Below are 22197 nucleotides of genomic sequence, written 5' to 3'. Positions count from 1 at the left end.
TTTTGTTTTTTGCGCCCCCTGGAGGCAACACTACTCCACTAACTGTATTCAATTATCCCACTGAGGATTTAAATAAACTTTTCTATATCTCTATACCGATATGTGTGTCTGTTCCTGTATTATATGTTATATTAATTTGCTGGTATTTTTGTGCAACTGAATATCTGTTAGTGTCAAAACAGCAGACTTGGTATCGTCAGCCAGCAGTTGCCAAAAGGCGACTTATCAGTGGGCGTCACCTCCTTAAATGACTAGTGGGTCAGAGCTGCTGACTCTGTCAAGAATTAGGTGTTGTGCATTTGGGGATTAGTTCTAATAAGCTTCCCTCGTCTGCCTCACTCGACATGTCTTGAGCCCGAATGCCGCCTGCCATTGGGGCAATTTTATGCAGACTATGGACAGGATTTGTTACATGCTTGTTATAGTTTTATTTTATATCCAAAGATCTGAAAGTTTTTCTCAGTGTTTGCGAGGGTGCAGCTGTATAGAAGACCGTCATGGAAGGTAAGACGTGATCTTCGTCAAGGTAGAACTCTGTGTCCTTTAGAATTCTGACTCTATGTAATGCTCCAAAGTAAAATATTTTGGAGTTCTGTTGTCAGTAGTTTTAGGGTTGGGTTAAGGTTTAGACTTGAGGCTTATGTTTGACTAATCCTTGAATTCCCTCATAGGTCCCTCATATGCATGGAGGAGAACGCGTTTGGAGTCATACCAGAGAATATTCCCCATGATATGACCAAAATCAGAATAGAAAAATCTCACTTCACTGAAATCAAGCGCGGGGCTTTCATCAGAGCGTCCAGCTTGGAGAACCTGTGGTTGAACTTCAACGACATCACCCTGATTAACTCAAAGGCTTTGGAAGGTTTGGGCAACCTCACTGAGCTCCGCCTAGAAGGAAACAAGCTGCGCTCCGTACCATGGACAGCGTTCGAGGACACCCCGCGTCTAAAGATCCTGGACCTGAAGCACAACCAGTTAGATGTGCTGCCAGAACATGCGTTAAAAAATTTGCCCCATCTGACTTACTTAGACTTATCCTTCAATCGGCTTACGGTCATATCCAAGGAGGTCTTCCAAAACTGGCCTCTGTACCAAAAACTGCAGAGCAAGGAGAAGCAAGAGGCAAGCTCTTCCGGGCCGAACGTCGTCTTGGCGCTCCACGACAATGCCTGGCTATGCGACTGCCGACTCAAGGGCTTCGTGGAGTTCACCCGCTCCCTCAGCCCAACGATTATCCTGATGAACTCCTACTTGACCTGCTCCGGTCCGGACTTTAGGGCCGGCAAGTTCTTTCACGAGGTGGAGCTGCAGGCTTGCGTGAAGCCCGTGGTCACCACCTCGTTGGCCAACCTCAGCCTACCGCTGGGCACCAACGTCACGCTGCGCTGCCTTGCCAAAGCTCGGCCAGAACCTGCAGTGTGGTGGACATATGGTCTGAAGATAATCAGAGGATTTCATGGTAAGAGTGCAGTGTGACGTCCAGGCAGGCGGATTGCCTGATATCTTCTACTGAATTAGATACTTATGGTCACATTTTAATCACAGAAAGCTTTCCTTTAAGAGGAGTCAATCTGGATGATGTGTCACAGATTATAGCGTTGCGGTGACATGAGTAAACCTACTCAAACTTAAATGTATACTGACAATGTTCTTCTCACTGCTTGTTGGCGTTCCTCGGTTCTGGTTCTTTATTACTCAAATGACATTTGATGTTCTTATTGTCTTCCGTTCAGAGTCTCAGGAGAGGGTGGATGAAGACACCATCAGATCCCTCTTGGTGATCCCGTCGCTCCACCTGGCCGACCGCGGCGTCTACACGTGCAGTGGTGTCAACTTCATCGGAAACTCCTCGGCCAACATCCAGGTGGACATCCTCAATCCGGATGGCGCCCAGTCGGCGCCACTTCCCCGCCTCCCAGAAGATGACGAGAACATCTACATCGACATCCGCATCGCCAAACAGACGGTGCGTGGCATCGCCATCGAGTGGTTTGCCGTCTTGGACCACCCTGACCAGACGTGGTTCTCCGTCCATTTGGGCCAAGCCACCAGTGACAAGAAGGAGACTATCTCCATCGGCCCGGGCATCCGTTCGTACTCCGTCTCTGACCTGATGCCCGCCACCAAATACGAAATCTGCGTGACGCTCAAGAACCAGACGCCGCGGCCAGGCCAGTGCTTGGTGTTTGTCACGGGAAGCGACATCACGGAGATGGAGCAGCGGGAGAAGCTGATCCACATCGTGGTGATCGTACTGGCCATGGTTCTGGCCGTGCCCATCGGCATGTACGCCTGCACCACCGACACCAAGTTCACCTGCCTGGAAAGCCTGATGGCGTTTTGGAAGAGGCGACGTAGCGAGAGAGGATCGGCCGGCTTGGAGCGCGAGAGGAACGGCACCTTCGACAGCCTGCAGGCGGCCAGTGACGAGGGCCTGGTCCGGAAAGAGTCCAGTGAGGACAGGAAGGTGAGGCGGAGGTCCGATGACAGGTCGCTTAAGAACAAGGCCGACCACAGCAGAATCACTGCAGAACTCTACTAACTTTCTAAGCGTGATAAGGTGGTGTGATGCCCTGCTGATACTCTTTACTCTCTCCTCTGTTCTAGGGCGGGAGATTTGTTGACACGGTGTGATTGGTCAAGATTGTTATTCAAGGGATTGCGCCGTATAGAGATGTACTTCATTGTTTCCAATCCCTTTCTGATCTCTTTCTGATCTCATTCACCATATTTATGGTTCTGACGACTGAATTGGACTTAATAACACATTATCTGTTTCTGCAGTGATTACTGCACTGGTCCAAATATTTTGCAAACCGGAAACCATTCGTTGACGACAATAGTGGTCGCTGGGGTGGGCAGGTCATTGATAGCTCAAGATACCGTTGTAAAAAATGTATCAATCAGTATTGCCTCACAGTTCTTTAATAAGCTTCTGCGTGTCATCAATCACATTCTCATGTAAATATAATTGAACAAGATGGATGAATAAAATTGTACTGATTTTATGTGTGTGAAATCTTTCGTTCTCCACGTCAAGCATGTGCCCGTTTACTGCGCTTTGTATGAGCTCGAAAGTTTCATCAGTTGATCTGTAATCCGCGCCTGCGTCACTGTACTCTTACAATACGTCACAGGTTGGATTCCTGCAAACGCGGCAGAGCGGCAGCGGGTTTGCGTCGGACATGATCCGTCCTGAGGAAAGCCAGACAGATGGCACCACGCATATGTGGCCCGGCCATTGTTCATTTGAGGTTAGAGACCAACATCGTACTCTCTAAGTTTTACTGCAGAAATAAATGAACTGAAATCTGTCTTGGAAAAACTCAAAGGTTGGGTATATCTCAGGACCGTATTTAGAACAAACATGATGAAACCTGTCCATAGTTTGTATGGTCCATCCATCATCAGTGCTTTTTGCAACTTCCTACTGTGTAATCCTCTGTGCGGCAGTAATCCCGGCTGCCTCTTACATGGCATAATGCACGGTCATTTGGGATGTTTGGCGTATTATTCCTTGTCCATTTCTCTTTTAATAGCCATTGAAAGTGTGTCACCGTTCCCTCTCAGTTTGATAACAAATGTATTTACGAAGGCTTGGATTTCATATCGTATTTCTCGTCAAAATGTGCCGTAAAGTTGATGACTTCAGCTTGTGAAGCCGAAGCGGACGAGGTCAGACGAACCTTTGGTTTGTCGCCAACGCTGCAATATTGCAGAAAGATGAACAAGTTGGCCCTTGGATTAGCGAGGGTAATCTGCACATTCCGTGTTTTATGTAATTTTGAAAATATGACGCTGTTGCATGTTTGGCAAGGCTTTTTTCCCCCCATAAAATATAGTAAGGCATTTTGTTTGTTTTTAGAAAAAAGGACTATGCATAATAAATCTTTTTCTCTACATCAAAATTATCATGGCTGTTATGAAAAATGACTACGAGTAAGTATTTTATATTTAAAATGACCATGTATAGCAAGTACTTGTATAGTCAGGGTTTTATTTGACAAACTGAGACAGTTCTGAAAAATTGCTTGTGAAATGAGAAAATTTGAATGCAAATATAATGAAAAGTGAAGAATATGAAATTTTGAAACGAAAAGGACACAGCATTTAACATATACAAATGAATAGCATTAGGTTGAACTGACATATCTGAGGGAGAAACCAAACCAGCAGCAACCAAGCACAAATCCCTTGCGTTTACCATTTTGCCACCAAGGACTCATTGGAAAGTGGAAACAATGTGTTATCAAATACCTGCACATTTGTATTCAAGGATACTGAACAGTCATTTTAAATTCATCCTCCAAACCGCTTAACCTCACAAGGGGGAATAATAAGCATCAGAATAACAAATGTGTGACAGCATTGGCCCCCCAAAAAAACTAAACACATCCAATATTGTGACATATTGTTTATATGACTGTTGTGTACCTGTGAGCAGTTGGGATTAAAAGTGGTCTTAACCGGATCACTGCGGTTTCCTTCCTTTGGACCAGCTCAGGCTGATCCCTTTAGCTAGCGCCAGTGTCCGTGAAATCTCCCCATAAGGAGATTGTGTCGCTTGGAAACCAAATAGACAGTCTCAAAGTGCCTTCAATCCTTGACAAGAGACTTTTACACAAGTGTCCCAAGACTTTTGCACAATATTCACACAGATGTAAACACATAGCAACACTATAAGTGATTGAGCATCCTCTTCTGCTCTAATCTCATTTTGAGTTCTGACACCAGTGCTTTATTGACCGTGTCTTGCGCCGGTGACTTTTTCTTTGGCCGTGCCGCCACAATGGCCGAGACGGTGGGCACCACCCACTTCCTCTCCCCGGGTACGTAGGGCGGCGGCGGCGGTGGAAGTGAAGGGGCTCGAGGCGGCGGCGGCGGCGGGGGGCAATGCCTGACCGCATTGTCCACGTTGTTGTTCCGGTTGACGTTTTCCACCAAATCCGGCTCGTCGTCCTCGACCTGGAACTTCTCTTCTGGGTTCTCGGCTTTCCTGAAGAGGTTCTTAAAGGTCCACGCGTGCTGGTTGCGGGGCCGTCTCCTCACGCGGCGGTTGGGCACGACCCGGTTGGACTTTTTGTTGCGTACGAAGGTGACGGTGGAGATGACGACGGTGAGCATGACCATTAAGCTAATGACGCCCGCGAGCACGCCTACGATTTGAACGGGCTTGTTTTTATCGTGCATTAAAAACGATTCCAAAGTGCCACCTTTGAGTTTGTTCTGTAAAAGAGCACAAGGAGAACGGACATCCATTGTCACACATTTGTTATCTTTTAACCAGCTAGTGTTCCCTCTATTTACACATAATCACAATTTAAAATCGAAACTAAATAAAGCTGCCATAGTTGCGTCGGTAGAAAACAATATATAGTTCGCACGCTTGAAATCGAAACACGCTAAGTCTGGATCTTCAAGACAAGATCAGAGAGGATGTCCAGGAAAGCATTGCTGAGACCATTCAGCGTTTCACTTTTGAAAAAAAAGGGAACATATTGATTTGTATTGTGCTCCTTTACAGACACAGCTCACTGCAGAATGAAGCAAGTATCATCTCGTTCCAAAAGGTTAAAGAAGAAAAGAACAGTGCTGATGATCTCAAGGCAAGCTTCGCTCATGGCCTCCTGATTATCTTTCTGATCTTGCCCTGAGGTTTGACACGGGACTTTTTCACAGAGTTCCAGTATATGAGAGTGGAAATGAAGATTGTGAGGGAAATGGCGAAGGTGACAGCGGTCATTAAAATCCCAAACACAGTCCCCGGGCGTTTCCTTAGTCCCAGGAAGTACGACACAAATCTGGATTTGACCTGAAAACATGACAATGTGACACAAGAGATTTTATAAGACACCGCCACAATCAAATTGGTTTGATGGAACATAGTTGTAGTCGGTGGTGCTTTTCAATCCAGACTTGAAATTCAAGGCTTGAAATGTTAAAGTAACCAGAAATGAAGTTGACGTTTCAAATGTACAACCCTTTGCAGCTGCTACGTTATGCTGTTCTCAAACACGACTATTGGGCGGAAACTTACTGCTTCTGTGATGTCGATCTTGACCACGGCGGTGGTGCTGAAAGATGGTTGGCCCATGTCCCGGGCCTGCACCACCAACGACCAGGTTAAGTCTCTCTGCTTGGTGATGTTCTGGATGATTGCCATGGACTTGATGTACGACTTGAGGTTGATCTCGCCGGTGTCGGAGTCAATGTCGAAGATGTTGTTGTCTGGTTCAGCTTTCATGATGGCGTACTCGATTACGTTGTTGGGAATCTCTGCGTCGTCATCTATGGCCTGGATCGGAACGTCTTGAGAAGTTAATTTTCCATTTTAGAACAAATTCTAAGATATGAATGCGTAAATATCAGGATATTTTCAGGAAAGTGTTTCTATTTATTTTTTTCTTCAGTTTTTAGTAATCAGCTGAAGAACTTGTGGATGTCATGCTGCCCACTGACTTTTAAAAACAAACCATCACCTCTATTTTAACTGGTGCTCCGATCACCATTGTCTTTTCCAGGAAGTTGTCATTGAAAGCAGGCGGGTGGTCGTTCAGGTCCAGTACGGTGACAAACACCTCAGCCAGGCTGTACTTGCCCTCAGAGTCCTCTGCCTTGACGTAAAAGTTGTACTTGGAGCGCACTTCTGCATCCAGATTGGCCCAGGGCTGCGTGTAGATGATCCCACTGGAAGGCTGGACCAAGAACCTGAAAAAGGAAAGGAAAAAGGTAATTATGTTAACTAGCCTGCCAGCTAGCTAGCTAACTGTCAAGCCAGTTTCACTATTGAACTAGCTAGCTACATAAGTAGCTAGCTAACTGATTGTGTTATTTGTTCCAAACTAATTTGTGAGTTTGATTGAGATAGATGTGTTTAGTTACTCTCGGGTGACTTTGACAGAGTGCACGGTGGCTTGAAGCAAACAACAGTCTATTTTCACCTCGGATCCCATTATAGGCTTAACAAGGGCAAGCGAGAGGGGAGCAAAGATTTCATCATCTCTTTCACACTCAAGTCGTTTACAGTAAAGCAGTACGTTGTTTTGATTGTAGTGGACTCTTTGAAAACACCGTGGAACTGTGTCATGGCATACTCAATGAAATGTCGCCAAAGTAAACGGTTCAACCATCGTTATTGTCTCGGCTAAAGTAAAACTGAGTTAAATATCTTATTTCCTGGTGCTCTTTGTATACTGTACTCACAAGTCAGCCCCAGATCCATAGATAGAGTACTTCACATCACCCCATGGTCCTGAGTCAGGGTCTATGGCCTAAAAAAAAAAAATTAAACATCATATCCATTAACCCATCAATCGATTTTCCAAATATGGTTTGTTAATCGTTTATTAGTCAGCTTGGGTTGTAACTTGAGTTTGGTTACAGAGCAAATAAGAGTAAAGTAGCACTGTATTTTGTTTCTGCAGAATGATCAGAAAATGAAGCAGCGTTGACAAGTCAGGGACACGATGTTGTGGTTATAAAACGAAAGCTCGTTTGATGTCATCATCACATCATCAGCTAATCTGCTGCCTCAGCGAGGTCTGTTCAGTGTCTCCGTGTGCCCAAGGTCACTTGTTGGCTGTTTTTTCTATCTGATTGAAATTGCCCAGGATCAAAGCAGCGAGCATTTGCCGGTGTCCACGCAACGGGAGGATTTACGAGGGCGCCTCATGTAGCGCTCGAATGAAGGACGACTGGATGACACCAGCCTGAAAATAGGCGCCTTGGATCAATCAGTCAGGCAATTTTTCAAAAGCATTCATAACTAACTTGACCTTAAATTTGTCCAGAACACAATATGGCTGCACATATTTTGTCCAGCTTAGAAAAAAAAAAAACAGGGACTTTGGTGTTACACAACAAAATGAAAGTGATAGCCATCTGGCAGCTTCCCTCGCCTAGCTTTTATCTACATGTTTTCACATTTTATCCCTACCTCAGCATCAAAAGTCTACATTTAGAGAATTAAAGCCTCTCTCTGGCATTTTGTTCAAATCGAGCGTTCCTCTGGAGCTCGCCGTGACGTACGCTGATGCGGGGATATTTTTAGACGGAGGGGATGATGGGCGACTCACCAGGACGGACACGACATTAGAGCCGCCGGGTGAATTCTCTGGAATCCTGGCGATGTAGTAGTCCGAGGAGAATTTAGGCGCATTGTCATTGGTGTCCATCAGATGGATGATGATGTCGGCCGTGGAGCTGAACCTCTCGGGTGTATCGATCTCGACAGCAAGTAGCTGAAAGACACCAAACTCTGAATGAAAAGGATGCTCATGAAAAATAGTCTGTTGTCCTTATACCTTATACGTGAGGAAGTGATGCTTCTCATAATCCATGCCTGCCGAGTCCTCCACTAGAATTGTGACTTGGGCCTCGTTCAGTACCGTCTGTGGGACCACACGTAGCATTCTTCCAGGACCAATGAGCCTCAAGTTGAATTTTGCATTAGCGCCCTAAACATACACAACATGAGCATCTGACAGTTCCTTGCCACAAAAAAAACATTCTGGACCAATCTGAACCCAACGTAATTTTTATTTGAGCTTTCTCGCAATCTTAAAGGGATAATTAATCAAGGGGACGACAGACATGAAAATCAAGAGGGCTAACCCGAAATAATCGGACACACCTCCTAATTTGTAATATTCCGTATAACTCTAGCCAATCTCTGTTGCAGATGCGTCATAATCCGTCAATCATACTAAAAGCATCATGAATGGCATTCCAGGAAACAATCAATAGAATATCAGTCAGCGCAATCACATTTGTGTGCCTCGAATCATAACGAGATTTTAATTTGTGTCCTGTGAGCGATAATGACGGCTCTTTTGCTTTGGTGTGCTCACCTGATCAGAGTCGTTGACTGTGATTTTAAGACCCCGCAGTATTTCCCCTTCTGGGGGATGCTCATACATGGTCAGCTCAAAAGTGCTCTGGGTGCCGTTTTCGCCGTAGAAAGTCGGCGGGTTGTTGTTCAGGTCAACCACGCGGATCACCATCGTGGTCTCGCTGTAGTCCAGGAGACGGTTTCTGGGACTTATTTCCGATGCCTGGAATGAGGGGTTCAAATTAGGCCATTGAAAAACATTTGTATGAAGTTATAAATTCATATTTTCCTTTCTGAGTCCTTACTTTGACTTTTATGTTAAAGATTTCTCGCTTTAGAAACACGGGACTTGTCAGCAGGGTGATACGACCCGTGGTTTCATTGATACTAAAAACTCCATCATCACCTTTAAAAGAATAAAATAGATGTCGCCAACATATGTGTGACATATTTCTTGAAGATATATTTTGATAGTCGTTGTTATGTAAACAACAGGCTTACCTTCTACAAAAGAATAACGAATTGGATTTGGGTTCCCCGCATCGCCATCTTTGGCCACGACGGTGAAAATTTCAGACCCCTGGGAAAAGGTACACATAATATCACGGTTACTCTACAGTTACTTTAATCGAAAGTGGAAATGACGAGAACTTTACATATCTAAAAATGATATACTCACCGGCAGTGACACTTCATAAACGTATCCAAAGTACGGCGTTCCGATAAAAGATGGTGGTGTATCCTGTGCATCTATCACGTTAATCGTTAACGTAGCTGAGGAGGACAAAAACTGCTCTTTGCCGTTGAAAGTGCCTCCACCGTCCTGCAAAAAAATTTGGGTCCTTTAAGGTAAATTATAAATGCAATCACACAGTATACTGAATTATGATGGACAAAACAAAAACAAACTCTTTGAACCTTAATATAATTTGTCAAATGTGTTTTAAAAATATAAGTTGCGATATGATTCAAGGATGGTAAATTTTAAAATTAGTTTGCTTAAGTTTGGTTAAATCATAACTAATTCTTTAACTCAAATTACTTTTTGTTGCACCCCTAATGTATATATATATATATATATATATATATATATATATATATATATATATATATATATATAATTGCAAAAACACCACTAGCCGCCATTATTTATCTCTGAACATTAAAACGTGTATATACCTTTGCAATGACCACGAGAAAATGCGTTTTTGTTTTCTCGTAGTCCAGCGTTTCCTCAGGCTTGATGCGAATGACTCCATCTCTATCAATGCTAAACAAACTGGACTGCACATTCTGCAACAGAGAGCACAATAAAAGCAGGATTTAAAAGAAAATAGAGCATATTGACTCAAACAAGGTCAAATGAGTGAAAGCCTCTCAGTTGAAACCCCATTACGAGCTCTCACGTGAACGAGCACCCAGAGTAGTCCGATAGAATTGTGCATAAAAACACTAAGGGCTCGCTTGAACTAGGCCATGTAGTTCTCTTTGTCCATCTGGATGTAAGGAACACATATGCTCCATATATGCAGGTGAAAGCTGCCCCGGTGCAGATGTGCACCATCTCACTGGTTTCCGTCACCATGAGCCAGATGCTCTTAAAAGCCCCAAAGTGCACACTAACATTGATGGCCGCCAAGTCAGCCAGCCATGCGTGCTCAAATGAAATTGTTATGTTAATCCACAAAACGAATGCTATGAAACTAAGCAAATCATTGTCACTGCTTCTGTGCCGGTCATCATATGCATCGTTTGATGGAAGACAAAATGAAGCTATGGTTGTACTGAAATGTGAGGGACATTGCTGCAAATTACCAGAAGGTAGTAGTTGACGGATCCCCCTGAACCTGTGTCTTTGTCCACCGCTTGAGCTTTGAAGATGCTGTGTCCTGACTCAGTCGTCTACAACCATCACAAACATAAAGGACTTAACACAACGCAATTTCGATCTCTTTGTATCTCATGTGAAGTTAAAGAAAAATTCAAGATAAAAAAGAAAAATCAAATATAATCACATACTTCAAGGACATCAATGATGGCAGGCATGTTTTGGAATTCAGGCTTTTCATCGTTTGCATCCATCACAAATATTGTCACTCTTTCCACCACCTGAAAAGTAAATAACACATACATAATACACTACAAAACACAAAATGTGCAAATAATTTTGCCATATGGTACATTTAATGTAACGTGTTATAAAACACAACAAAATGCAAACTAATGAGCGACTCTTCCTTAGGCAATACAGTTAAAAATAACAACCAGCTAATTGCAATTTCTAGCGGCTAACCTTAGCTACCAATCATTTGACACTAACCTAGTACTTTGAATTGAGTGTTACCTTGCTTTTCCCATCTGTGATGCTGACCATGACATCAAATGAATCTTGTTTCTGAGCAGATTAAGAAACCATTGTAATCTTTCAATTCATTTGTATTTCTGAATTATTCTTAATTTTAGCATCCTACTGCTCACCTCTCGATCCAGCCTTTGCACTAAAGTAATATTTCCCGTTTTAGGATTGACTCTGAAGTACTCTTTGGAACCTGGATCGAAAGACAGGCCGTAGCTCACCTCCTGCCCCTCGGGGTCTGTGCCGTTAAGGCAGTAAATTTGTGTACCTAAAAAAAAAAAAGCCATCATTTTACAGCTTTGCTATCTTTGCAGATTGTGTAATGGCGTGCACTGTACGTGTCACACTACACAACATCTGCTTCGTGTTTGACGTGATGAACATTATAGCACGCCGGTGGTCAACCTCACCAACAGGCGTGTCCTCTGAGAGGCTGAACAAAGCCATGTTGCCGTTATTGCTGTACGGTCCATTGTCGAAGAAATACGGGGCGAAGTCTGCTTGAGCTGAACGGGGGGGGGGGGGGCATAAAAACAAAAAGAAAGTGAGCCGTCTTACTCTATGCGCTTAATTGTTTGTTTTTTTTTGTTCATGTCTGGATTTAGGTATAGTGCTTTTGTGAAATTATAATATAAAGAAATGATTACACACAAAAAAAAAAGCTTTAGTGTAGGTAGTGAACCACAGCTCTAAATAAACAAAAGGTGTCTGACGTAACTCACCTTTAATCCTAAAGGGACCGAGAAAGGGGATTATTTGCGGCATTCTAAAATGTTTCTTGGAATTTCATTTTGATTGTGACTTTCTCACTATCAATTATAATAATAATGAAACAAAAGAAAAAGGCTTGCACTTGTTAACATCAAGCAAATGTCATGTTTACGCTAGTACTAAACACACGCTTGTAAATTAGAATGACAAACTCACCCAAGCAAACGTGCCAAAAAGCAAAGAGCAGTGGCAAATGTAAGATCTTCACATGCTTCATCCTTTAGAAAAAAGTCAAGCGATGAAGTGGCACCATAAGGGCGAGCTCATGAGGTGCGCCTCCAAGGTGTTTGCCGTCCGACTGAAGGCAGATGCTCCCTCGGCTAATCCAATGACACTTCTTAAGATTCTTTGCTGGTGCCGCTCAAGACCAAATGGACTTCGCAAACCACCACAGAACGGGCCTGCAAATAAAAAAAAGGGTATATACCTAACATTTGTAGATGGTGTGAAGTATTTGTAGTTCATTATGCTATTGGTGAAAACTGTCTCTCATATTATAATTTGCGGTACATTTGGTGTCATTTTAAAATAAAAACACAATTGGACTTTTTTCGAAATCGTTCAACCCTAAAACAGCTTACTGTATGCACCTTGACCTTTGTAATATATCCGATAAAATGACTAATAATAGTGAATCTTTAAATCGAATTTGTTAATACAACTTCTTACTTTAATTGACAAGTCAAATGCTCGGTCAAGAGTTGCGGACAAAAAAAGGACTTTAAAAAGCAGGCAATATTTGTTCTGCCCCAGAGCTTACTTGATGTTGTGCACCATCTGCTGTGCACTCCGCAACCATCTGTTGCACTAAGAAAATAAAGTCACTATTTGCTCCAATTAGTAGAATCATAAAACAGAGGATGATGCAGATGAAAGCAGCGAATGATCTGATGGGATTACATAGCTCCAGTCCGAGTGTCGGGTCAGGAATAGTGACCTCCGCGATGTACGTTCTAAAATGCTAACGGCACAATGTGTACAGTGTTAACCCTGTTTTTTTTTTAAAAATGTTTTTGTCCCCCCTCCAGTCTACTTACTGTCATGCGCTTGAGCGTGGGAAAGGAGAGCAACCGTCACAAACGCAGTTCAGCACACTGACGCAAAAGCTGCTGTTGGTCACAGCTCACACTCACACACAGACTTGCTGCTCACTTCATATATATATATATATATATATATATATATATATATAAAAAAAAAATCCCCTCTCACCCTCCGCGGGTGGTCTCCCACTCCAAGCTCGGGTCCTCTACCAGAGGCCTGGGAGCTTGAGGGTTCTGCGCAGTATTTTGGCTGTTCCTAGCACTGCACTCTTCTGGACTGAGATGTCTGATGTTGTTCCTGGAATCTGCTGTAGCCACTCCTCCAGTTTGGGGGTCACTGCCCCAAGTGCCCCAATGACCACGGGCACCACCGAGGCCTTCACTTTCCAGGCCTTCTCAAGCTCTTCTTTGAGGCCCTGGTATTTCTCTAGCTTCTCAAGTTCTTTTTTCCTGATGTTGCCATCGCTTGGTATTGCTACATCCACTACAACGGCCTTCTTCTGTTGTTTATCCACCACCACAATGTCCGGTTGGTTCGCCATCACCTTCTTGTCAGTCTGGATCTGGAAGTCCCACAGGATCTTGGCTCGCCCATTCTCTGTCACCTTAGGGGGTGCTTCCCACTTTGAACTTGGGGCTTCCAGTCCATACTCTGCACAGATGTTCCTGTACACTATGCCAGCCACTTGGTTGGCATATATATATGGTTATATATATATATATATATATAAAGTATTTTATATATATATATATATATATATATATATATATATATATATATATATATATATATATATATATATATATATATATATATATATATATATATATATATATATAATACTTTTTTAGATGATCCTATGTCAACTTTTTTTCATGAAAGAAATATCCTCGTTGCAAATAAAAAAAAAAGAGGGCACGGATTGTTCACTTCCTACCTATTAAAACTCGTCGCACGCCAAAGGATTAAGAAACGCGCAAAAAGTCCATTCTCGTGCCGAAGTACAATATAATCTGAGAAGCGGCGAAAAAATTTAAACATGAGCTCAGCGGCCGCGAGCTGCTTGGTTGCAAAGAAACATGCCGAGTACGACAGGCTCAAAAAGGCAAACGGCATAAATTTTCCCATCGGGGGTTCACACCATGCACAAAATCTGACGATGTGCATGCATATGTGGTGAAGGCCATGTTTTCAGGTTTAATTCTCATGGCGCTGGCAGATGGCAGGCCTAAAGATTAACCCACTGTGGTCTAATCCAGCCTCATCTTGTGATGCACAGCCTCTGTCTGTGCGGACATGAATGTAAATCACAATGGCGCAACGCAGCTCACGACTGCTCAATGAGTTCATGTTTATATGCATGTTTTGTGGTTGTTGTTTTGGTGTGTCCAAAGCATAATCTTTGCTATACATTGTACACATTGTAAAACAATCATATATATTTTTTTTAAATAAGAAAACAGAGTTAAACTCATTTTATGCTGACCTCGGTCAGAGGCAGCCTACTGGGGGGGGGGATGTCAGGCGAGCGTGCGCTTATGACTTGAGCCAGTCGCTGCGAGCGTGGCCATCATCTCATGTGGATTACTTGTCATCAATGGACGCGGCCAAGAGTGCATTAAATTCTAAAATATTTGCAGCCTGCTAAAAGCCACATTTGGGTGACGGGCCTATGACGCCAGTCCACATGGGGGAAAAAAAGTAATCAAGAAAAGAGCTGATAATTAAAAATATAAATGCTTCCCTCCGCTATGATCCACATCAAATGGATAGAAAAAGTCTGCACACCCCTACTCCGATTCACGTCATCTGTAACCGTAATTCGACTGCATTGAAAAGAAAATACATACAAGACTTTGATCATGTGGTTGCACAAGTGCGCACACCCTCTTGTAACTGAGAATATTAGACCTCAATCTGGCGAATCACTTCATCAAATGAAACATTTTAGCGTCGAGTGTATTTAAAAACGACATGGTGGGATTACACGAGAAAATATGTTGGGGGCGTGCGTGTCGTGGCGCATGTTCTTTGGCCTCCGGTCAAGGAGCAATGTCGACATAGAGAAAGAGTTTGGCTCATGCTTTGCTACATGTCTCTGATTTGCTGCGTTAAAGTGTCGAGAGTACATGTCGCGCTCAGAGAACACATGCCAGGAACATTTCAGATTACTGAAATCCAGAGTGCGGCAAATGTACACAGCAGCGGAACGTGTACCTGGGCCTCCAGTGGGGACTTACCCGACTTAATCCACCTCTTAATTCCACCAATGTCACATCGAAATTTCAGAAACTATCAACTAAACAAAAATGTCCAACTGCTTAAAATGTAAAATGCAAATTGTATCTACTGACATGACGGAAACACTGTGTGTAAAAAGAGAAACTCCCATGTCAACCAAGTTAAGATTTATAATTTCCTGTGGATGCCACAAGGTAGTGGCAAAGCACTACATTTGTCTAAATGAAGCTCTTAACTCTGGTATCTTTCCTTGCCACTTGTTTTTGTTCAAATGAAGTTCCTCGACTCACTTGGCATTAAGATGCTGCAAGATGATGGCAAATAACTACTTTTGTCTAAATGAACATCTTAAACTTATTTTAATGTTGTTCCTTAGCACAGAAATGCCAACAAGGGGGTGGTAAAGCACTGCTTTTGTCCAACCGAAGCTCCTCATCTCGCTTGAACATAATTCCTTGGCACTAAAACGCAATAACATAGAAGCATACAACAACTTTTTTTGTAGATTGCGCCAAAGCACTACTTTCTGACAAATGTTGTATCCCGAATGAAAGATGACACTAAAAGAGCAACGTTTTTGCATCACTTATGTGAGCAAAGGATCACACCATCTGCCTGAGCACCTGTTGTCAAGATACCCAATTCAGTTTTTGCCCATTTTGGATTATTATTGATAATCTCCAGTGTGGTTGGCCAAGGGCAGAGGTTCGCTTTTAGTCCCGGTCCACTCCAATAAAACTAGGTCATTCCTTTAATCTGACCACGGAGAGTACTGTGGGGTCACACCCTTTTTTTCCCTCTTCATTTAAAAAAGAAAAATTGTAGAGTGCGGACACAGGGCATACACATAACTCCAGGCAATTCCAAAAGGAACCCAAGAGACTAGGGGTGTATGTATTTTGTTAATACTTATATACAAATACGCAGACAATGATAGAAAAAATAAAAAGACTCAAGTGCACGGCCAAATACTTTATTAACAAGTGAAAGTGACCTAATGATGAAAACGTGCTCAGGACAGAAAGTACTTGCAGTAACATTTTCCTACTATGTGTTGTCATAATCATTAATAAAACAAAACTAAAACGTTTATACATACAATGTTTTTCCAATCCAATGTTAACAAGTAAAGGAAAATTTCTTCTAAGTGGACGCTGTCTCAGATTCTTGTACATTGCTGCTCTCTAGCGGTCACAGATGGTACGACAATATGTAAAACGGGATGGAAAGTGCACGGGGGTCACGTGACTTCATCCACCCAAGACATCCCCACGCACGTCGGCGTGTGACGTCACCAAGTCGCACTCGATCGATCGTGTTTGTGTGCTTGTAGGATCCACTCAGTTAATGCACACAGCATTAGACGAGTAAAAAAAGTTTTAGGGCGATAAAAGTTTTCTTTTTTTTGCCGGCGAAACTTGTGGGAAAGCTTTTCGCCAGTCCAGGTCACAATTGGATTTATTTTATTTTTTTTAAACATTCAAATTGACTTAATCTCCGTCCGTGGATGTTTCTACACTGCTCATGTGTGCCTCGTGGACAAAATGAGGCAGCGTGTCAGACCTTGCGGGGGACAATGCAGCAAGATGCTGCGTGGACGACGGTTCACCCACGAACACAGACCGACAGATCGGAACGTAAAGGTTGGTCATTATTCATCCTAAACTTAATGCCTAAACCATTAATATGCTATTCTGCCTACTGAACGTAAAGAAACGCTCTTTAATTCTAAAATGCATCCATCCATTTCCTGAAGCGCATATCATCACTGCAAGTGTCACTTCATTCATAATTTACACATGCGCAGTACAAATATATATATATATATAACGAGGATTATATGTGGAGATTCTCATGAATGGACGTTTCTTCTAGTCTCGTTAACAGACGTCATTATAAAACATCTGCACAGATGTGTTGCGCAAAAGCCTCACGTTGGTGGCATTTGCAAATATTCATGAGTGCATTCATTCAAAGGTGGAAATGTGTGAAAAGCTTCTATTCACTACCCCCTCCCCCTGTATGCTAGCTATACAATGAAACGGGTAGCCCCCCTTCCTCCCTCCCTCCCTCCATCCATCCAAGGATATGCAAATATACACGCACAAAAGCAGACACGAATGAATCCACAGATTACAGATTAGGATATTTAAATGTGAAAAGTAAATATTTCTCGTGAAAGAGGCTGAATGAATGTTCTTATTTTCAAATTCTGAGCGTTTATATAAATATATGTTATGTGTTCTGTGTTTATGTGTGTATCTGTGTTTAGTCTATTTGATCCCACTCTGAAGATAAAAAAAAAAAAAAAGACTAGGAGCAAATAAAATATTCAGTGTAAATTTTAGACTGAAACACATTTGGAAGGATATTTACTCAAAAATAATGATTAAAGTTTTCTTTAAACCTGAAAAATGGTATAAGTCAATTTGTTGTTTCAGGGTTGTAGAGTCCAAACATGCAGTTTGAAGTTATTATTTGGGTCTTGTGTTTAGTTCAAAATTTCCCCAAATCAATTTCAATGAATCATTGCTAATCGGAAATGATTTCTTGTCTATCCAGTGGCAGTTGATTTACAGCAAAATCCCATAAAAAAAACAGCCAAAGTTCCAGTGGGAATTCAGCTCAGTGTTTGCACTTGTTCAGGCAGCCATTAATGCAATTTGAAGCCAGATGATAAACAGACTGATGGCTGTTTCCGCTTGAGCAAATAGTCCGTTTCGCCAAACGCTCCAGCGACTCCTGAATATGTAAAAGTATCCAAACTCCGGAGCCTCTGTTGTGACGTGTTAAACTGAGACAATTGGGTGATTTTTTTTATTTACAGAGCACACAATCGGCCAACCAGGGACTGAAATTTGTGTTTATTTATATAGTGAAAACTAGTCGTTCTCTTGACTGGTCCAAAGGCAATTCAATGTTTATCAAACTAGCTTTATTTCTTTTTTTTGTTACAGAATGACCCTGGAGTCTTTGCATGAGAAGTCCCTAAGAACTGGAGTGGGCATACCAGGATAAAAAAAAAAAAAAAAAATGAAGTTCAAATATGCGGCGGTCTTCATCTTTATCGTGGCGTTGGTCATCATCGAAAAGGAAAGCAATATCATATCAAGGTAAGACTTGCAATATTTTGCAGCTCAAAACCTTGAGCCACTTTTGAGTTCATGCAAAACTGGACCAACTGAAGGTTTCTTATCTCTTCATCCATCCAACCTAACGTGATACACTTCTCATCAGAATGTCGGATAAGATCCTGCAAAGACCAACTCCACAGCAGAGCACGCAACCGTCACTGGATTACAGCAACACGACCCAAACCGAGTTCAACGTGATGCTCTCCAACGTTTCAGAAGAGAGTCGAAATCTAAGCGATGAACTTCCAAATCTTGGCCAGAAGAACATCTTACTCATGGCCACCACAAGAACTGGGTCTTCATTCATGGGGGAACTCTTTAACCAGCACGGAGAGAACATGTTCTACCTCTTTGAGCCTCTGTGGCATGTCGAAGACACCACGAAGACGACAAGGAACAGTAGTTTGCCGCCGGAAATTTATCGGGATCTACTCCAGGGTCTCTTCTTGTGTGACTTCACCCAACTGGAGAAGTTCCTCTACCCCCCTGCCCAGGACCACGTGGCCTCGTGGCTATTCCGCAGATATTCCAGTTTGTCATTGTGCGAAGAGCAAGTCTGTAGCCCCTTCGTCAAGGAGGTTTTTGAGAGGTATGGATGAAGAAGGTTAGATAACGACGTTTCTGATTTGTCATGGCAAGATTTTGAATTTTGTTTGCTCTCGTTCTAGGCACCGCTGTAAAAATCGACAGTGCGGTCCCCTCAACCTGACCCTGGCTTCGCAGTCGTGCCTTTCCAAACAATACCGAGCCATTAAGTCTGTTCGAGTGCATCAGTTGGAAACGCTGCGCCCTCTGGTCGAGGACCCTCGCATGAACATCAAAATAATCCAGTTAGTCCGAGATCCACGTGCCATAGTGGTGTCACGCATGGTGGCCTTCTCTTTAAAGTACCAGACGTTGAAGCCTTCGGAGCAGGAGGGTCAGGTGCCCGAGACTGACGAAACGTGGAAAAACTTAAAAGGGAACTGCGACAACATGAAAAGGTCCGCCGAGTTGGGCCTGAGCCAACCGCGTTGGCTGAGGAGAAGCTACATGTTGGTGCGCTACGAAGACATCGCTCGCAACCCGATACAGAAAGCGGAGGAGATGTACAGATTCACGGGGATCCCGTTCAGCCCCAAAGCTCGCGAGTGGGTCTTGAAGAACACCCAAACCACACGGGATGCCAACGACTTCTTCTCCACCCAAAGGAATTCGTCAGAGCAGGCGGAGAAATGGAGATATGGAATTCCTTTCACATTAGCTCAGGCGGTGCAGCGACTGTGCGGACCTACCATGAAGCTCTTTGGCTACAAGTTTGTGGACGATGCAAAGACCCTCGTCAATAAGTCCATCAGCTTGTGTGAGGACAAGACATTTCACTAAAGTCTGGAGATTATGTCTTGAAGCGAAAGCCAGGTGCTGTAGCGTTAACTGAGCGTCTCGATGGCGTATGAAGGTATCCACTGTGACTCGGCCTCAATGGCTGCATTGTGTTCACTTTGGCTCGGGTTCAGCTAACATTGCCCTTTTTTTGGCTAGCGAAAAGGGATATATGCAACTACATATACTCTCCTTGATTTAAAATATGAACATTTGCAGCCGGTAAACTGCCAACATGGAAGCGTTTAAAAACAAAATGGCTACAGTGAAGTCACAAGGGACCCTGGAACAAGACGACTCATTCAATAACTCGGTTTGGCCATTACGTTTTAGGTACAAAGAGTCTTGTTGTCCAAGTCTTAAAGGTCAAGTGTGACTAAAAGACTTGACAAACCTACTCTGAAGTATGACACTTATTTTAAAATGAGACCTGAAAAGTTGATCATTGTTCTGTGACTTTCTTTTCGCTTTGCTAGCTCTCATTTAGATCTTTCAATAAGGCCTATATGTCTTTTTATATTGTCTCTCTATTTCACAGATGAAGATTTACCAAAAGAACAGGAGCTTCACTGTATGTGAATTTGGTACTGAATGCTCAGAATTGCCATGGATCCCCAAAAGGCAGTGGGGCAAATAACCAGAGGAAGACAGGCAGCTCATTCAAGTCTACATACTTTCTGCCTGTTTAATCCCCCAGTAGAGTAAAAGCACTTTAGAAACCACAGCTGTTGATCAAGATGCCCCTTTACTTCACCCAAACACACACACCCTGTTTGGATAATCCCTCCAATGTTGAAGAACAGCAACAGACGTGACCATTGAGTATAAAATGGGGAAAAAGTCTAGGTTTTTAATGTAAACAGGGGAAAGTGTCAATAAATGTAAGATTGTAAGCTTGTTTGGAATGGTTTTACAGTTTGTATTGTACTACGTAAAATAGTACTAGTTTTACTGTCTCACAAAAACTGTAGAGATTATCCCAAGGCCCATTTCTACCACAATGTCATAGAGTTAGCTAGCTAGCTTGGTTGTTACGATTTACTTAGAGGACTGTGTTGTCATTTACATTCTCAAGCAAGGGGTTGATATCATACCCTTGGTTGACAAGAGCTCCAGAAGCCTTTTAGCTCTCAAGCTAGCCACCAGAGACTTTAAGAGGATGCTACTCTTTATATAACCTTCAAATGATATTGACTTTACCTGTAAAGGTTATAGTTAATCCCGAAATTCCCTATTATCCCTAATTTCATGTGACAAGCACACATTTCCGCTGTCATAAAAAGCCTGACTGTACTCATGTTTAGCTCTCCACCTCTAGCAAACACACACATACACACCCTCTTTGAGCAATATACTCCATCATCTTGGCCGCTCTACTTGCAAGGTAAACAAATGCTGTGGTTGGGTCGGAACACTGAGGTGCCTCACATGCCTCCAGTGCTGTCCCGGCTGACAGGGCCCTTGTGTTTGGGACTTTACTGTGCCAAGCTTTGCATGGATATCAGGTATGAAATTGGAATAGTAAATACAGTTAGTTAACTCAACCCTTTCCTAAAGCCTTTACTTACGGTGGAGTAGCTTTTGAGTGCAACTGGGTTCACCTCACACACCTTTCACCTATCTCACATTTGTTTAGAAATATGTTTCTGCTCTTTCATCAGCCAGTGACTCAGTTCACATAATAACAATAGTATATGAGTTTGGTGTTGGCTCCTTTTGGCTTTCCTCCAAAGGGGTGAAGGACCTGTTCTTGGCCAGATGATTCGTAAGAGGAGTGTTGGGCACAATTTTTACAGTGGATGTCCTTCTTGATGCAACCCTCTGCATATACACACACGGGCTTAGGACCAGCACAGGTGAGACACTGACATGGCTGCATATGGTTCTCTCTGCATGCTAACCACTGGACCATCAGGGTATGAATACAGTTTGGTGATAGTGTCTTACTAGTTAACAGACTTGCTTGCCCTTTTTGGTCCAGCAGAGGGAAGCAGAGTCCACCGCGGGACCAACAAACGCCACTCTTTTGTTTCCCCACAGCAGTGCTTCTCAATTATTTTCTGTTACACAATTTGGTTTTGTCTGATATCAGAGATTAAATAAAGAAAACCAACTGGCTGATTGATTTGTTTTAATTGAGAGGAAAAAAAAAACAGCAAAAGCATTTCACTAGCTGACCAGGAGATGGCGACAGCGTGGGATCTGAAGACCATGGATTGTTTGTTCTGCTATAGCCTAGGTGACTGATTCACAATTTGGTTTTGTCTGATATCAGATATTAAATAAAGAAAGCCAACTGGCTGATTGATTTGTTTTAATTGAGAGGGAAAAAAACCAGCAAAAGCATTTCACTAGCTGACCAGGAGATGGCGACAGCGTGGCATCTGAAGACCATGGATTGTTTGTTCTGCTATAGCCTAGGTGACTGATTCACAATTTGGTTTTGTCTGATAATA

At 42.8% G+C, this 22197-nt stretch overlaps 3 protein-coding genes across 4 annotated transcripts; 2 read left to right on the top strand and 1 right to left on the bottom strand.

The window, feature by feature from the left end:
* Positions 1-301: 301 nt before the first annotated feature.
* On the top strand, positions 302-3011 carry lrit2 (leucine-rich repeat, immunoglobulin-like and transmembrane domains 2). 2 transcript variants are annotated; one of them, XM_061285268.1, is made up of 4 exons: positions 302-504; positions 672-1462; positions 1737-2470; positions 2611-3011. In XM_061285268.1, the coding sequence occupies exons 1-4, from the start codon at positions 386-388 to the stop codon at positions 2635-2637; spliced, it is 1671 nt and encodes a 556-aa protein (XP_061141252.1). In that variant the 5' UTR covers positions 302-385; the 3' UTR covers positions 2638-3011. The 2 variants fall into 2 exon arrangements, with proteins under 2 accessions (XP_061141252.1, XP_061141251.1); XM_061285267.1 differs by having other exon boundaries at positions 1737-3011.
* A 1166-nt stretch (positions 3012-4177) lies between these two features.
* Positions 4178-12189, bottom strand: cdhr1a (cadherin-related family member 1a). Its single transcript, XM_061285280.1, has 17 exons — positions 12117-12189; positions 11600-11695; positions 11312-11457; positions 11178-11228; positions 10853-10942; positions 10649-10735; positions 10013-10126; positions 9513-9656; positions 9335-9413; positions 9139-9239; positions 8853-9056; positions 8307-8459; positions 8079-8243; positions 7207-7274; positions 6483-6711; positions 6041-6298; positions 4178-5229 (listed from the first exon to the last, which is right to left on the bottom strand). The coding sequence occupies exons 1-17, from the start codon at positions 12175-12177 to the stop codon at positions 4681-4683; spliced, it is 2595 nt and encodes an 864-aa protein (XP_061141264.1). The 5' UTR covers positions 12178-12189; the 3' UTR covers positions 4178-4680.
* Positions 12190-16509: 4320 nt separating this feature from the next.
* On the top strand, positions 16510-21308 carry chst3a (carbohydrate (chondroitin 6) sulfotransferase 3a). Its single transcript, XM_061285465.1, has 4 exons — positions 16510-16888; positions 18203-18358; positions 18483-18968; positions 19048-21308. The coding sequence occupies exons 2-4, from the start codon at positions 18279-18281 to the stop codon at positions 19742-19744; spliced, it is 1263 nt and encodes a 420-aa protein (XP_061141449.1). The 5' UTR covers positions 16510-16888; positions 18203-18278; the 3' UTR covers positions 19745-21308.
* Positions 21309-22197: the final 889 nt, after the last annotated feature.

Source organism: Syngnathus typhle, linkage group LG8 (assembly GCF_033458585.1).
Source record: "Syngnathus typhle isolate RoL2023-S1 ecotype Sweden linkage group LG8, RoL_Styp_1.0, whole genome shotgun sequence".
NCBI classification, from domain to species: Eukaryota; Metazoa; Chordata; class Actinopteri; order Syngnathiformes; family Syngnathidae; genus Syngnathus; species Syngnathus typhle.
Note: the sequence above shows the minus strand (reverse complement) of the source record. Positions and strands in the feature narration are given on the sequence as shown.